Source organism: Chiroxiphia lanceolata, chromosome 14, assembly GCF_009829145.1.
Source record: "Chiroxiphia lanceolata isolate bChiLan1 chromosome 14, bChiLan1.pri, whole genome shotgun sequence".
NCBI classification, from domain to species: domain Eukaryota; kingdom Metazoa; phylum Chordata; class Aves; order Passeriformes; family Pipridae; genus Chiroxiphia; species Chiroxiphia lanceolata.
This window is the reverse complement of record NC_045650.1, coordinates 2,142,364-2,157,797: the sequence shown is the minus strand read 5'-3', so window position 1 is coordinate 2,157,797 and position 15,434 is coordinate 2,142,364. Positions and strand designations below refer to the sequence as shown.

Genomic DNA, 15,434 nt, shown 5'->3' with positions numbered 1-15,434 from the left:
AGCTTCTCCTGGCACTGGTACAGCACTGGTACACTGTGGGAGTGAATCACATTCCTAAGTGGAAGGTATTCCTGCCCATGGCAGGGGGTTGGGACAAGATATTCTTAAAAGTCCCTTCCAATCCAAGGGCTCTATGATTCCTGATCCTTCCTCTGTCCTGGCAACTTTTAAAGGCTAAAGTGTCTATTCAGAAAGCTCTCCTGCTTCTCCCAGCAGTTCCCCCAGCTCTGTCCCTGTGCCAGGCTGCAGTCCCTGCCTGGCAGCCTCCAAGTGCCCAGCAGGGCTCTGGGCTTCCAAACCAGCCCGGTGGGAAGAGCTTTGCCAAGGTGGGGTCAGATCTGAGCAGCTGAGCTGGAGAGGTCAGTGCTGTGCTGCAAACACCCTCCCCAGCTCCAGGAAGGCTCAAGGAAGACTCTTTTCCCAGCCTGCCCTGGCACTGCCAGGGTGCTCAGAGTCACGAGGCACAACAAATTTCCTTGGCATAGAGCTCGGATGAGACTGAGCTTTCCAGAATCACCCCTTGGCTCCCAGGGCTGGCAAAGGCACACCAATGCTCTCGTGCCTCCGTCTGTCCAGCTGCAGGATGGGGCAGCAAATCCCCCCTGGGGGTCTTCCTAACACACCTGGAGCTCTTGTTTGTGCTGGCCCAGGGCTGGGGGTGGCTCAGGGAGCTCGGTTCTGACTTGCCTTTGACCCACTGTGACAGTGGTAAATCAGCCCCGTGTGCTCCCAGGGCAGAAGGGACCAGACTTGGAAGCTGAAGGGTGGTGGTGGCATGAGAAGATGTGGAAAGAACAAGCCATGGACCCTTTGAGGCTGGAGAGAATCACAAAATCATTGAGGTTGGAAAAGCCCTCCAAGACTATCGAGTCCAACCCTTCCCCAGCGCTGCCAAGGCCACCACTGACCCGCGTCCCCAAGTGCCACATCCACAGGGCTTTTAAATCCCCCCAGGGATGGGGACTCCACCCCTGCCCTGGGCAGCTGTGCCAGGGCTGGAGAGCCCTTTTGGGGAAGAAATGAATGAAGATGGGAAGGCTCTCGGCCACTTTCCAGGTGGAATTTGTTACATCCAGAAGATTACCTGCACAATGAGTGTGGTGTAGCATGGGTGACCTTGGAGGACACTTCCAGCCCACGTTCCTGGCACGTGAGACCTGGTGTTTCCAGCAGAGACCAACCAAAGCTGTGGAGTTTGATGCCACAGCCCCGTTTCCAAGGACCTGTAACACACACCCAAGTTTTTCAGGGGCTCCCATGAGCAGCTTGGTCCTTCCTTCCTGAGCCATTTCCTGTGCACCTCAGGTTGAAAGGAGCTTCCTGCTCTTCTGAAAATGCTCCTCCTGCCCTTTGCTGATCTGCAGAGTGTCCTCATGCCGTGTAGAGCACACAGGATCTCTCATCTGCAGCATTAATACAGCACTTGAAACTTGTCTGAGCTGGGAGACACGGAAAATATGAGGTTGAAATCCCTTCTGTTTGCAGGAAAGCACGGAGAGAGCACACACTGGGCTTGCTTTGGGGTACCCTGGGTCTGTTACTGTGACAGATCCTCCTGTCCCCCTCTGCCTGCACCATCCCCATCCCCAGGCTGGCTGCTCTGCCAAGCCAGATGGCATCTTCACCCCGGGGCACCACGTTGGCAGAGCCTGAGGAACAGACCGTCTGCACGAGGCTGACGAAGGATTCTCCCGCCCCCCCACCTGCCACCTACCTCCATTTAGACCTTAGGTTTTCTTATCCCACCCCTCTGTTGTATGATATAAGCTCGGGTCTTACTGACTAGCACCTAAATATATCCTCTGATGATGAAAATCGAAGTGTTCCCGGGGAGTTTTACAGCCCAGGTTGTTTCCAGCTTGCTGTGTAAATGAGCTGCATCCTAGAAACCCCAGGGCAGGATGTTTGCTCTTGCAGAGGACACAAGCACCTGTAGGACAGTGAGTTTTTGATAAGGTAAAGGCCATGGCAGCTGCTTCAGCAGCAGGTCAGACTGGCTGGTTTGTCCTGGGGGGAGAATTTGGTTTGGAGAATTCACCTGAGGGGAAAACGTCCTCCAGAGTGATCACAGAGAGTGCAAGGCAGAGAAGCACTGGGAGGGTTTGGTTTGCCCGTGTCCCACGGGCTCAGTGCTGCCTTTCAGGGAGTGTTTCTGCCGTGGCCAGACCATTCCTAACCCCCTTTCCCTCTGAGGGTGGAATTTTCCCAAACCTGCTCCAGAATCTTTCCTCACTGGGCTTTGCTCTGACAGTTCTTTCCTTATCCTGCATCAGGATTTTCATTTCCCAGCTTGAAAGTGCCCACAAAGAAAGGACTGTGTGGGACATCTCTGCTTTGGGGGTGAGTAATTCCAAGGCCATCGAGCTCCTGCCTCCAGACGGTGAGATGAGCTCGTTGGCACGTTCTGGTTGCTCTCAGCAAACACTGCACAGGATGGACGTGTCTCCAGTGCAGCATTTCCATCATTTCCATCAGCGGTGACTGGAAAATCCTCCTCTAGTGATGTCACCGAACCGAAATCTCGATCCTCGGCAGCTCCCACGTTTTGGGAGGAGTTTGCAGCCCTGCCCTCGCCCCGCTACCGGAATCCAGCCGCGCTTCCCCGCGCAGCCGTCTGAGCTTTCATAATGAAAAGCCAATTAAAGCGCACCATTAAGCACAGCCCTTTCCCTTCCTTGTCCAAACCTATCTGTCACACGACGGGCACAACAACTGTAGTGTGAGTTGGCAGATGCTGCTAAAAACGGGAAAGATCAGGTGTACAAGTGAATTATTGAAGTGCCAGCCTGGGCTCTGGGGAGGGAGCGGGGTCAGACGTGCGCGGCTGCTCCGCGGAGCTGCAAAGCCACCTGAGCTCCTCCCGGCCGGGCACAAGCAGATTATCCACGTGGGTTTTTTTTAGAAGCTGGCAATGGCTGGAGTTTCCAGGCTGCTCCGGGCACAGCAAGGGGAGGGCAGAGCTGTGGTACCGCGGAGGGAGCGTCGCTTCCCTTTCCCTTCGGGTGTCCATGCGGGATGTGGCTCCCGGCACAGCTGGAGGGGAAGCAGGAGAGGCACGGCTGTGTCTCTGGGGGGATTGCTGCTGATTTCTGGGCATCCAGGAGCCTGCCTGGGGTCAGAGCTCAGGAGTGACAGCCCCTTCAACCCCCTGATATTCTCACTCAAAAAGCCCAGGGTGGGATTTTAATTGAACCCACGGAGAGGGAGCGGCAGGAGGGGAACCGAAGGAAACCCTGCACAGAGGAAGAATGAAGGAGGATGGAGAGAGGGAAGACGGAAGAGGGAAGAGGGAGCTGGAAGTACCAGGAGGAGCAGAGATGCTGTAAAGGGTGATTTTCTCATTGATGACAATCCAGCCATAAGACCTCGAATGTATTCAAAACAATGCAGCGCTCCAAAGTTATCAAAACAATGCAGTGCTCCAAATTAATTCAAAATAATGCAGTGCCCCAAACTTACAAAAATAATGTAGTGCCTCAGATGTTTCAAAAATAATGCAGTGCCCCAAACTTACAAAAATAATGCAGTGCCTCAGATGTCTCAAAAATAATGCAGTGCCCCAAACTTATTAAAACAATGTAGTGCCCCAAACGTGTAAATAATGCAGTGCCTCAAATGCATAAAAATAATGCAGTGCTCAGTGCCACAAATGTGTAAATAATGCAGTGTCCCAAATGTGTAAATAATGCAGTGCCCCAAATGTATTGATAATAATGCAGTTCTCCCAAATGTGTTAAGAATAATGCAGTGCCCCAAAATGTATTGGGAATAATGCAGTGCCCCAAACATATAAAGATAATGCAGTGGCCCAAATGTATAAAAATAATGCAGTGCCCCAAATGTGTTAAAAATAATTCAGTGCCCCATAGGAGTCTCACACTCTGGGTTTCTGCTGCCTTTTTAGGACTGATTCCACTTTGTTTAAGGATGAAAGATTCCTGCTTTCAGTCCTCTTTGGGGAATCATGACAGTGGCACAGAGGAATCTGAACCTCTGTGTGCTGAACCCGTCTGAGTGCAGGAAATAGGGGATTTTTTTTTTCCTCTGGTAAATATGCCTCTCTCAACACGTGTTTCTCCTTATTATCTCTAGATAAGGAGCTGGTGTAGCAGCATCAGTTCTCTGGGACATCCTTGCAACGTGATGGAGCACAAGGTCCTCCTCAGAGCAGGGCTCACAATAGATTTATTATATTTATTATGTTTCTTTTCTTTTCTCAGCTGAGAAAGAATAAAATCAGGCAATTGAAGCATTTGTGTCTTATTTTCGGTTTACACCCGTTCAGTCCTTAAAAATGAATCTTTAAAGAGCTTTCAAAGAGTTTTGGGGCAGCACCACAGGGTTTTAACAATGGTGACTGAGGGGTGGGCAGGACCTTCTGGGCGGTGGATGAGGGGGATGAGGCACCACGGGGTGAAGTGAATTGTGTCCAAGCTCAGAGAACATGAAGAACTGGGAATTCCAGCCAGGAAGTGATGCCAGTGCCTTCCCTGCAATCAGCAGACCCTGTGTAATCACACAGTGGACGCAAACAAAGCCACACTAAGCCCAGTCCTGCCTTCTCTTGGGATGGGGATGAATCATCTCCCACTCTTGCGGTCAATAAAAATCTTCAGAAGTCAGAGAGGGACCCAAATTCTTGTTCCATTCTCCGCTGGAAGAACTTATAAAAGCTGGTTTATAAACCCTCTTGGCAACTTCTCGTGACTTTCCAGACCCCCTTGATGCTTCTGTGGTGCCAAAGATCTTCCCCTTCTCTGGAGATCGCGTTTCCCGTTGCCTCAAGCCAAGTCAGCAGTGGCCTGGATGATTTCCATGGCAGCTCATGGAAATGCTTGCACCAATTTGAGCCCCTAAAATTTTATATAATACAGAGTTTAAGGCATCAGTGTGGAGGACAAAGCACTGAGGCAGCAGAGATGGGACAGTGGCGAAGGCAGCAGTGTCACATCACATGGGACAAGCCAGGCACCGGGGTGAGATCTCACAGGCTGGGCTGTTGCTCAGATGGCTCTGGCCTGGAATTTGCAGGGATTTGACTCTGATCCATCTGAACACCAACAGGAGAGGAAAGTGCCATCTAACCCTCGTTTCTCCTCTCACTCTGCCTGTCCTGGGCTCCCACCCGCACGGGATAAATTGCTTTAAATTGGATATTAGGGAAAATTTCTTCATGGGAAGAGTTGTCCAGCCCTGGCACAGCTGCCCAGGGCAGGGGTGGAGTCCCCACATCCCTGGAGGGATTTAATAGCCATGGGGATGTGGCACTTGGGGACAAGGGTGGCCTTGGCAGTGCTGGAGGAGCAGTTGGGCTTTCCCACCCTTAGTGATCCTGTGATCCTATAACTCTGCTGACCCTAAAACAGGGGCCCCATCCCTGCAGCCTCTCAGGGCAGGGATCCCACCTTGCCAAGGCCACTGGGCAGAGCACTTTCTGTAGGGAATGCCCAACTAATTCCATGGGCAGCCTTGCTTTTGTGGCCTTCTAAACTCATTATCAAATTCAGGTTATTTTCAGGCTCATTTCCTAAGGGAAAAAGATCAATGTGATGGGAGCTGTGTGTGACACAGGGAGTTGCTGCCTCTCTCCTCCCCCAGATATTTTGAATTCTTTGGGCAATTCCAACTAAGTTTGATGGAACAATTTAAGCTCTCAAGGAAATAAGTCTCTGATGGAGTTGGGGAAATCAGAGGACTGGACAGGGCAGGAACTTCCTGTAAGTACTTCCAACAAAACCCAGAGCCCCGATGCCTTGTGGCTTGGGGGATGTTGAGTGGGCAGCTGTTCCCACTGGGAACATCAGAGGGGTTTATGGAGTTACAGAGGGGTTTCATTGAGAGTTTCTTCAGTGTCCTTTGCTTCTCTGCAAGTCCCCAGTGACCCAGGATGGGTGAGAGGGAGGATGGGCTGAAGAGCTGGACCATTATCTTTGGTGACAGTTGGGGGTCACAGCATCTTCCAGAGGCAGAGTTGTCTGCCCAACAGACTGGGAATTTTCCAATGGACTTGCAGTCACTTTGGACCAGGCCTCCAGAAGAGTGGGACAGAAACACACTGGATTTCATCCCAACCCACCCCTCACAGTCAAACAGGCTCACAGTGACGAAATTTGCCCACAGGGCAATTTCAAAGATGCTTCAACCACCTCTTGAGCAAAGCTTCATCTTTCCATCCGACCCTCCATCCCTCCATCCCTCCATCCATCCCTCCATCCCTCCATCCCTCCATCCATCCCTCCATCCCAGCTAGCTTTTGGTTAGGTTCAAACCCAGCTGTAACCATTTCACAAAACAGTCTGGGGAGGAGAAATTTCACTCTCCAAGTTTCCATCATCTTTGTCTCTTAAGTTCTAACATTTGCAGGTTAAAAACATCCTTATTTTATTATATTTTTTTTGTTTAGTTAAGAGCATTTGATGTTCTTCATTTCTACAATTTAAAAACACTTCACCTCATTTTTTAACTTTCCCCCATCTATAAACAGATCTCACAAAACATGCACATGGCAAAGTTCCTGTAATTTATGGGACAACAAGCAAACAGCCCGGGAATACAAGAAAACAACAATGAGAAGCCCACACAGAAAAGTTCCTGGGACATAAGTGCCCAGATTCAGGGTGGTATCTGATCTTTAGGAGAAGAAGAAATTGCATCTCCTGCCCTTAGAAAATTTGATGGGGACACAAACTCAGGCCAGCTCTGCTGCCACAGAACATTGGGGTTTATTCTGTCCTCAACAGAGTTTTAGGAAATGAGCAAATATTGAGGTGGTGTTTGGAGTTGTATTTTCCTGGTTTTGCAGAAAACTGGCCTTTTCACACAAACAAAGAAGGGCTGGATTCTCTCTTCTCGTGCCTGGCTTTTCCAGCACTGATAAACAGGCTGGCACAGCTGGCTGAGCTCTTTATGATCCCACTGGTGTTATTCATACCTTGGGAAAGGGGATTTCAGCCCCCACAGCTCAGGAATTTAAGATCATCCCAGGAATAGCAATAAATGGGCTGTTGGTACATTTTTGCCTGCTGGATCCTGCATTCGAGCCAAATCATCCCCTGCATCCCACAAAGGTTTGGGTTGGAAGGGACCTCAAAGCCCATCCAGTTCCATGGGCAGGGACACCTGCCACTATCCTGCTTGCTCCAACCTGGCCCTGGACAATCCCAGGGATGGGGCAGCCACAGCTTCTCTGGGAAATCCATTCCAGCACCTCCCCACCCTCACAGGGAAGAATCCCTTCCCAATGTCTAATCCAAACCTGCCTTCTTTTAGTTGAAAGCTGTCCCCCCTTCTGGCACTCTCTGTCCCTGTTGTAAGTCCCTCACTCTGGTTTTTAACGAGCTGCATTCCCGGGGGATGGGGAGGGTCCTCCTGGATTCCCCCAGCGGGGACGGGGAATACGGGGACAGGGATGTGGGAACAGGGAATGTGGGGACGGGGGATGAGGGGACAGGGGATACAGTGATGAGGGATATGGGGATGGGGGGATGTGAGGATGGGGGAATGTGGGGATGGGGGATGCGGGACGGGGGACATGGGGACGGGGGATACGTGGACAGGGGGGTGAGGGGACGGGGGATGCAGGGATGGGGTGCAAGGACGAGGGATATGGGGACAGGGGATTCGGGGCCGAGGGTGCAGGGACGGGGAGATACGGGGATGATACGGGGGGGATGCGGGGACAGGGGGATACGGGAACGGGGATGCGGAGACGGGGGGATGCGGGGACAAGGGGGTTGTGGGAATGGGGGATGCGGGACTGGGGGGACGGGGACGGAGACGGAGGACACGGAGACAGGGGATACGTGGACAGGGGGATAAGGGAGCAGGGAATATGAGGACAGGGGGATGCGGAGACGGGGGATTCGGGGACGGGGGATGCGAGGACGGGGATGCAAGGACGAGGGATACAGGGGCAGGGAATGTGGGGAAGGGGGCCGAGGAGATGAGGGGATGCGGTGACGGGATGGGGACGGGGGATACGGGGACGGGGGGATGCAGGGACAGGGAATTCGGGGACGGGGGGGCCCGAGCAGGCAGAGGGGGAGGGAGGCGGGGGAAGGCGGGGGAAGGCGGGGGAAGGCGGTCCCGGGGCCGGAGGGGGCCGGCGCTCGCCGCCTTCCCGGCCATAAAACAGCGGGGCCAGGGCTCGGGCGGGCGGAGCGGCGGGACCGGCACGGAGGGACGGGCAGCGGAGAAGCGACAGGGAGCGGCGGCACAGCCTGGAGCGGAGCCGAGCGGCCGGGCCGCCCTGCGGAGGTAACGGGGGCGGGGGGGCCCCCGGCCCGGGCGGTGCCGAGGAGCGCTCGGACGGCTCCGGCTCTCGGGGCTGAGCCGGGCTGTGCCCAATGATGTCCCCGCTGATGTCCCCGCTGATGTCCCCGCTGATGTCTGCCCCGCTCCGTGCCTGGGGCAGCTCTCCCTGCACCCCCCAACCCCCCACCCCACCCTGGGCAGCCCCCCCGCCACCCGTGACAAAGGGATGCGAGCTCCGGGCACGGGCGGCTCCTGCCCGCTGGGCTGCACGGTGGGCATGGAATCGCCAGGGAAAGGCACCCAAAGCCGCTGCGGAGGGGGATTGGGAAGCTGGGAGCCGGAGGGACCGCGCTGATCCTCTTTTCCAGCAGCCTGTTCCTTGTCCAAGTCACTCCTCGTTCAAAAGCCGATTCTGCCTGAGCATCCCCGTGAGCTGGGAGGAGGAGTGTGGCCATGAAACGCTGGCTCAGCTCTGCCCCTCTACCCAAAAGTGCCCGCAGAGTTCTGTCTTTGCCCTTTAGTTTCTCGAAAATTTGTGTTGGGATCCTTTTGAGCTGCTCCTGTGAAGCTTCACAGCAGGACAGAAGGACAGGGCGAGACTTAGTGCTGTTTCTGGGATGTGGGACCAGTTCCAGGGGGGGGTCCCAACCTCCGAGCAGCCCCAGGGCAGCACTAACAGCACGCAGGGAGTGGGCAGAGCTGGAGATCAGCCCTGCCAGCACAGGGAACCCCTTCTCACCCAAATCCCCGCACGGAGCACGGCTTGGCCAGGCTGGATCCAGAGTCTGCCTGCTGAGCCAGGTTTATGTAAGCAGCTGATTTGCAGTGTCCAGAGATATCCAAGAATCGCCTTGTCTTTGGAAAACGTAGAAATACGTGGCATCTGGCCCGAGGCTGTACCAGTAGCCCGGTATTTGTCTTGGTCCCAGCCCCTTGGAGAGGTTCTGCCATCTCTCAGCTTGGCTTCGAGTCTCTTTGAGCACTTTCCAGGAGCAAGGACGGAGCAGAAGAGCCCAAAGGCACCGTCCCTCTGTCCTTCACGGTGCTATCTAAGCACTGCTTTTCTGGTAGCCCCGTGGGGCTCCTGGAGTGGGAGCACAAACCCCTCCAGCCCCCTGGCTGGGCAGGGACCCTGCACCGTGATGCTCCTCCCTTGGCAGCCTCGGGGCTCCTCCTGCCCGGCAGGATGCGGAGCTGGCAGGTCCCTGTTCTGCCCCAGGGTGTGACAGCCCTGCCTTTCCTGTTGTCAACACCCATCCGGTGTCCCCGCGCCTTCCTGGGCAAAGGGGCCGAGCCCCAGCCCCGGGAATGACTGTTGGGAGAGTGCGGGTGATGTGGTGAGACCAGGCTGAACAGTCCTCCCTTGTGCCTTGGAAAGGAAGATGGCACTAGTTAATGCTGCTTATTCCAAGAGCCAGGGACTGGTGAGGAGATGAATTCCAGACATCAGGAGAGATGAGGATCTAGTCCTGCACTGCTTGCTGACCCAAAGCAAGTATTTAATATTTAGTATTTAGTGGTGGCTCGGCAGTGCTGGGTCAGTGGCTGGACTCAGTGATCTTAGAGGGCTTTTCCAATCCGAATGATTGTATGATTCTACGCGTGATCTGCCTCGGGATCCCGTGGGATGGGGGCAGCTGGGGGGAGCTGTGTGTGCCGGCAGGTTTAACACGGCCCCGTGTCTGGTTGGTGCCGCAGGTGGGAAGGCAGCGGGAGCTCACCATGGCCCTGGCAGACGGCGCGGGCTGTGCCAACCCCGGCGAGGACAACCCCTTCCCTGACATCATCGAGCTCAACGTGGGTGGGCAAGTCTACATCACCCGGCACCCCACGCTGGTGAGCGTGCCCGGCTCCCTGCTCTGGGAGATGTTCACCCAGAAGAACGTGCGCTCCCTGGCCCGCGACAGCAAGGGCCGCTTCTTCGTGGACCGGGACGGGTTCCTGTTCCGCTACATCCTGGATTACATGCGGGACCAGCAGCTGGTGCTGCCGGAGCACTTCCCAGAGCGGAGCCGGCTGCAGCGGGAGGCCGAGTACTTCATGCTGCCCGAGCTGGTGAAGATGTTGGCGCCGAAGCTGAGCAAGCAGAACTCCCTGGGGGAGGATCCCTGCCAGAGCGACCCCGAGGAGCTGTCCCCCGGCGCCGACGCCGCCCGCGCGCTGAGCTCCGCCGGCACAGCCCTGCCCGGCACCACGGCCGCCGGCACCGCCGGCACCGAGGGCCGCAGGGCAGGGTTCATCACCATCGGCTACAGGGGCTCCTACACCCTGGGCAGGGACAGCCAGACGGACGCCAAGTTCCGCAGGGTGGCCCGGATCATGGTGTGCGGGAAGACCTCGCTGGCCAAGGAGGTCTTTGGGGACACCTTGAACGAGAGCAGGGACCCGGACAGGCCCCCGGAGAGGTACACCTCCAGGTACTACCTCAAATTCACCTTCCTGGAGCAGGCCTTTGACAAACTGGCCGATGCCGGCTTCCACATGGTGGCCTGCAACTCCACGGGCACGTGTGCCTTCGCCCACGACCAGACGGACGACAGGATCTGGACCTCTTACACCGAATATGTTTTCTATCGTGAGTGACACAACCAGCCAACCCTCCACAAACCAAACACCAACCGTCCCTCTTTCCTCTCCCGTGCTGGCCGTTGCCTAGAAGGTAGACATCCATCCCTGAATCCCGGCGTTTCCCCTTTGCCTCCTTTTGAGTTGGTTTTTGGGTTTTTTTCCCCCCTCCTCCTTCCTCCACGTTGAACCTGCCCGGCTCTTCCTTGTAGCAGCTGCTGAGCACCAACCTTCTTCCCTCTCTCCGACTTCTGCAGTAGCTCCCAACCCTCCCTGGATGTGTGGACTTGGACTCTGTCGCGTGGTTTGGGTGGGAGGGGGGGACACGGCGGACTGGGCTTTGTCTGGAATTCCTGCGGCTGGATGAGCTTGTGTTGGACGCTGAACTTGGCTCCCTGTCCGTCTGCAGCTGCTCGGGACTGTGCTGCACTCACTGGGTTTGACCTGCCAAGGGCTGTGCGTGAGGAAGGGTTGGGTTAAGGACACGGAGAAAGGTGGGAAGCAGAGCCAGGGAGGGGAGGGGGGGGTTGGGAAGATGAAGCCTGGCAGGATGTATTGCCATGAGCCCCTGTAAGCAGCTTAACCTTTAGACTGGCAGCGCTTGGGGAGGTTAAAACCTCACCCCGTGTTTGCAGCTCTGAGTTGAAGCCTCGCTGCTGCTCTGGGATGCCTTGGGGGGGGGGTTGGGAGGGGTATTTTGTGGGGTGGGAGGGTGTGGATGGGCAGATGCTCTGCTCATGTACAAGTGGAGGGAGGTGGGGGGGAGTGGGGAAGGCTTTACGTGCTGTAGGGTGTAAAATGCTCACACATCTCTCCAAAACTTGGAGGTTTGTCAGGAAAAAAAGCCCCTTCGTGTTTCCATTCCATAGCAATGGGATCAGAGGGATGAGGTTGGGATGCTCCAGCCACGGCCACAACTTCACCCAGTGAAGGGAATCCTTGCTGTTTGGGCAAACTCTCGGGAAGGTCTCTCCAATCCCAGCTCTCCAGGGGCTGCTGCTGCTTTCCCACGCCTGGGAATTGTGTAATAAAGGAACCAAACCCACCGGGCTGTGTCTGTGCCGAGGGGCAGAGCTGGGGGTGCTGCCTGGGGGCACCAGGAGGTGTGCCCTGGCACAGGGGCAGGGACAGATGTGCTTTAGTGTGTGGGCTCAAATCAAGAGGAGAAGGAAGGAAGACAAACTCAGCAGAGCCCTCTTTGGCTGCCAGCCCTGCTGGGCCCCGTGGCAGTGCAGCACATCTCTGAAGAGATGCCAGGGCAGGTGGGCAGGGCCAGAATTGCCCACCTGTGTGCACCCAGCCCTGGGTGATGGTCACCCCCATCACCCCAGCAGGACCTTGCATGCTCTCAACAAGGGCTTGGCCTGCACCTCTGGGTGCCAACACCTACAGGAGCAGATGCAGGTGACCCTGATGTGCCCAGCTGCTGCCTGCTCCTGCCCCCTGGTCCTCTGCCATCCATCCATGGCACCCTCCATCCACCCCTGCTCCTCCATCATCCTCCCCTGTTCCCCCACCATCCATCCAAATCACACCCCTGCTCCTTCACCATCCATCCCTTCTCATCCACCATCCATCCCCGCTCCTCCATCCTCCTCCCAAGGCACTCACCATCCATCCCTGCTTCTCCACTGTCCATCCAAATCACTCACCATCCACCCCTGCTTCTCCATCATCCTCCCCTGCTCCCCCACCATCCATCCAAATCACACCCCTGCTCCTTTACCATCCGTCCCTTCTCGTCCACCATCCATCCCTGCTCTTCCATCCTCTTCCCAAGGCACTCACCATCCACCCCTGCTCCTCAACCATCCATCCCTGCTCCTCCATCATCCTCCCAAGGCACTCACCATCCACCCCTGCTTCTCCACCATCCATCCAAATCGCTCACCATCCACCCCTGCTCCTCCACCTTCCACCCCTGCTCCTCCACCTTCCACCCCTGCTCCTCCACCTTCCACCCCTGCTCCTCCACCATCCACCCCTGCTCCTCCACCATCCACCCCTGCTCCTCCACCATCCACCCCTGCTCCTCCACCATCCACCCCTGCTCCTCCACCATCCATCCCCTGCTCCTCCACCATCCACCCCTGCTCCTCCACCATCCACCCCTGCTCCTCCACCATCCATCCCTGCTCCTCCATCATCCTCCCCAGGCTCTCACCATCCATCCCTGCTCCCCCTCCATCCATCCCTGCTCCCCCTCCATCCATCCCTGCTCCCCCTCCATCCATCCCTGCTCCCCCTCCATCCATCCCCGCTCCCCCTCCATCCATCCCCACTCCTCCAGCTGCTGCTGGAGCATTCCCTGTGGATCTCCTGGTGCAGGGAGCTGCAGGATCTCCTCACTGGGGCTGGACAGCAGCCAAAGGGTCATTTCTCTTTGGGGGTTCATGTGGGAGGAAGGTTTGCAGCTGCTTTCTGAGGAGGTGGCAGGGTTTTGGCACACAGGGGGGGGCAGAAGTTTTACAGCCAGGCTCTTCTCCCCTGAAGAAGGGGAAGGAAAAAATGGTATTTTTACCCCGTCCTGTTCCTCATTGCAACAACATTTTGAAGAGGAAATGGCAACCAGCTTTAAAAAAAGACCAAAAAAAAGGAACTCGAGCTCTTTGTGCACTGAATTAAGACTTTTTAAGTAAAAGGGGAGGGGACCTGCAGCCTAGGTTTGCTTCTATTTTTTTTTTGTTTTTTAAACTCAAGATTTGTCTGATCATTATTAAGCAGGACCGACTGGGAAAAGAAATTGCTGCCTTGTGAGAAATGTGGGTGTTTTGATGTTGTTTTTTTTTCCCCTCTGGAACTGGGCTGAAAAAAAATTGATCTCCCAGGAGGAAGGATTTTTTTTCCTGAGGGAGAAACCGTAATGGCAGAGTCAACATTCAGGGGGGTTTGATCTGGCAGGTTATGTGAGCTGGGCTGTTAAACCCAATACCCCCAGGAAACACGATCAGAGGCTACTTTGGAATCATTTTAAAGCCTGATGGTTTTCCTGCAAGCTGAGACTTCGTGCAAAAATCCTTTTGTTGAGGTCTAGCTCAGCAAAAATCCAACCAGTTTGGGTTTGTGTCCCTTCTTTGCACAGTCATGGGAAGTGTCCTGCTGCTGCTGCCCGTGGCTGGCAGGAGAACGTGGTTAGTTTGGCCCTGAGGAGAGACCATTTGCAGGGAAATGGTGGCATGAGAAAGCATCTCCTGGAGGTCTTCAGCCTCTGAGCCATCACGGCAAGTCACTGAGCTGGGCAAAAAAAACAAGGAGGGGGTGTCTGAAGGGAGTTCTCTCAGTCTCCAGGGCAGTGGAAAAGGCATTTCCCTGGTGTTGCCTGTTTTGCTGCCTTTTCCTGGGAATGTTCCTGTATTTGTAGATGTTTCCAGGACTGGAGCTGCTGCTGGTCTGTCTCTGGGTTGCTCTGAACTTGTTCTGTCCTCTTGTGCTCTCCCCTCAGCACCTCCCACCACCCAGGATGTCCATTTTACTCCAGGGGTAAAACCAAGCCTTGTTCATCTCCCTTCCCTCCTCTTGGATTGGGAGGTGCTTTTTTTAATTCCCAAGAGGTGACATAACCCTGCTCTTCAGGCTCTGCCTCTGCACAGCTGGGTTAAACTGATGCTTCTGTCACCAAAAACTGGGAAATAAACTCCCAAAGCAGTTTATTGGCTTAAAAAGTCCATGTTACTTTATCCAGTGCTGAGGTACCCGGAGATCCCTCCACAAAGCATCTACTTCAGTCATCAACACTTTTAACTATTTATACATTTTAGCAAGCAAAGGAATTAGTGTTTATTTGCTGCAAATTATAGTTCTCTTATTAATTAGTGTTTTAACTTCTATTGGTTAATGGTTCTCTTGCTCCTCATGCTCAGTTTCTCTCTCCTTTTGGAGGTTTCTTGGGTTAATGGGGTCACAGATCCCCTTCCAGAGTCACCTTTTCCCCACCTGGAGCTGCTCTCAGCACAGTTACTGCCTCCTTCCCTTGGGAGTCCTGCCAAAACTCCTGGTGGCCCATAAATTCTGCCACTGCCAGTGGCACATCCCTCTTCCCAAGCCTCTTCCCCCGAGTCTGGGTGCTGTGCAGCACATGAGCCCAACATTTTCATCTGTTTTTCTAACAGATGGACATTCCCCAGAGTTTGCCCGTTGATGTTCCCTCTTTCACACATTAAATCTCCCAACCTTCTCCCCCAGTGCTGCACAGGCTCTTTTTTTAAAGACATACATCTTGTTTGGGGACACCCCAAGCCCTGGAGCAGAGCACCAGATGCTGCTGGAGGTGCTGGTGGACAGGGCTTGGAGCAATCTGGGCTAGTGGGAGGTGTCCCTGCCCATGGGATGAACTTTAAGGTCCCTTCCAACCCAATCCAGTCTGGGATGCCCTGGTTCCATGCCCTGGTATTCCTGATCTTTGGATGGGACATGGCCTTGTTGTGGTCACCTGTCGTCGCCCTTCGGAGGATCCCTGTGGGAGCTACAGCCAAAGATCCTCCCCAAAGCAGCTGCAGCTCCAGGGCTTTGGGAAGGATGCAGGTGCCCCTGGATTGGCTTTGCTGTGATGTGGGAGTGGAACCCCTGGCCTGGCACCTCCCAGGAGGGGCACATGGGCAGGGGGGTGCAGCCCATAC

At 55.0% G+C, this 15,434-nt stretch overlaps 1 protein-coding gene across 1 annotated transcript; it reads left to right on the top strand.

Annotated features, from left to right (window-relative positions):
- The first annotated feature begins 8,163 nt into the window (after positions 1 to 8,163).
- On the top strand, positions 8,164 to 11,863 carry LOC116794062 (BTB/POZ domain-containing protein KCTD12-like). Its single transcript, XM_032702390.1, has 2 exons — positions 8,164 to 8,256; positions 9,952 to 11,863. Exon 2 carries the CDS (start codon positions 9,976 to 9,978, stop codon positions 10,834 to 10,836), a length of 861 nt encoding a protein of 286 aa, XP_032558281.1. The 5' UTR covers positions 8,164 to 8,256; positions 9,952 to 9,975; the 3' UTR covers positions 10,837 to 11,863.
- Positions 11,864 to 15,434: the final 3,571 nt, after the last annotated feature.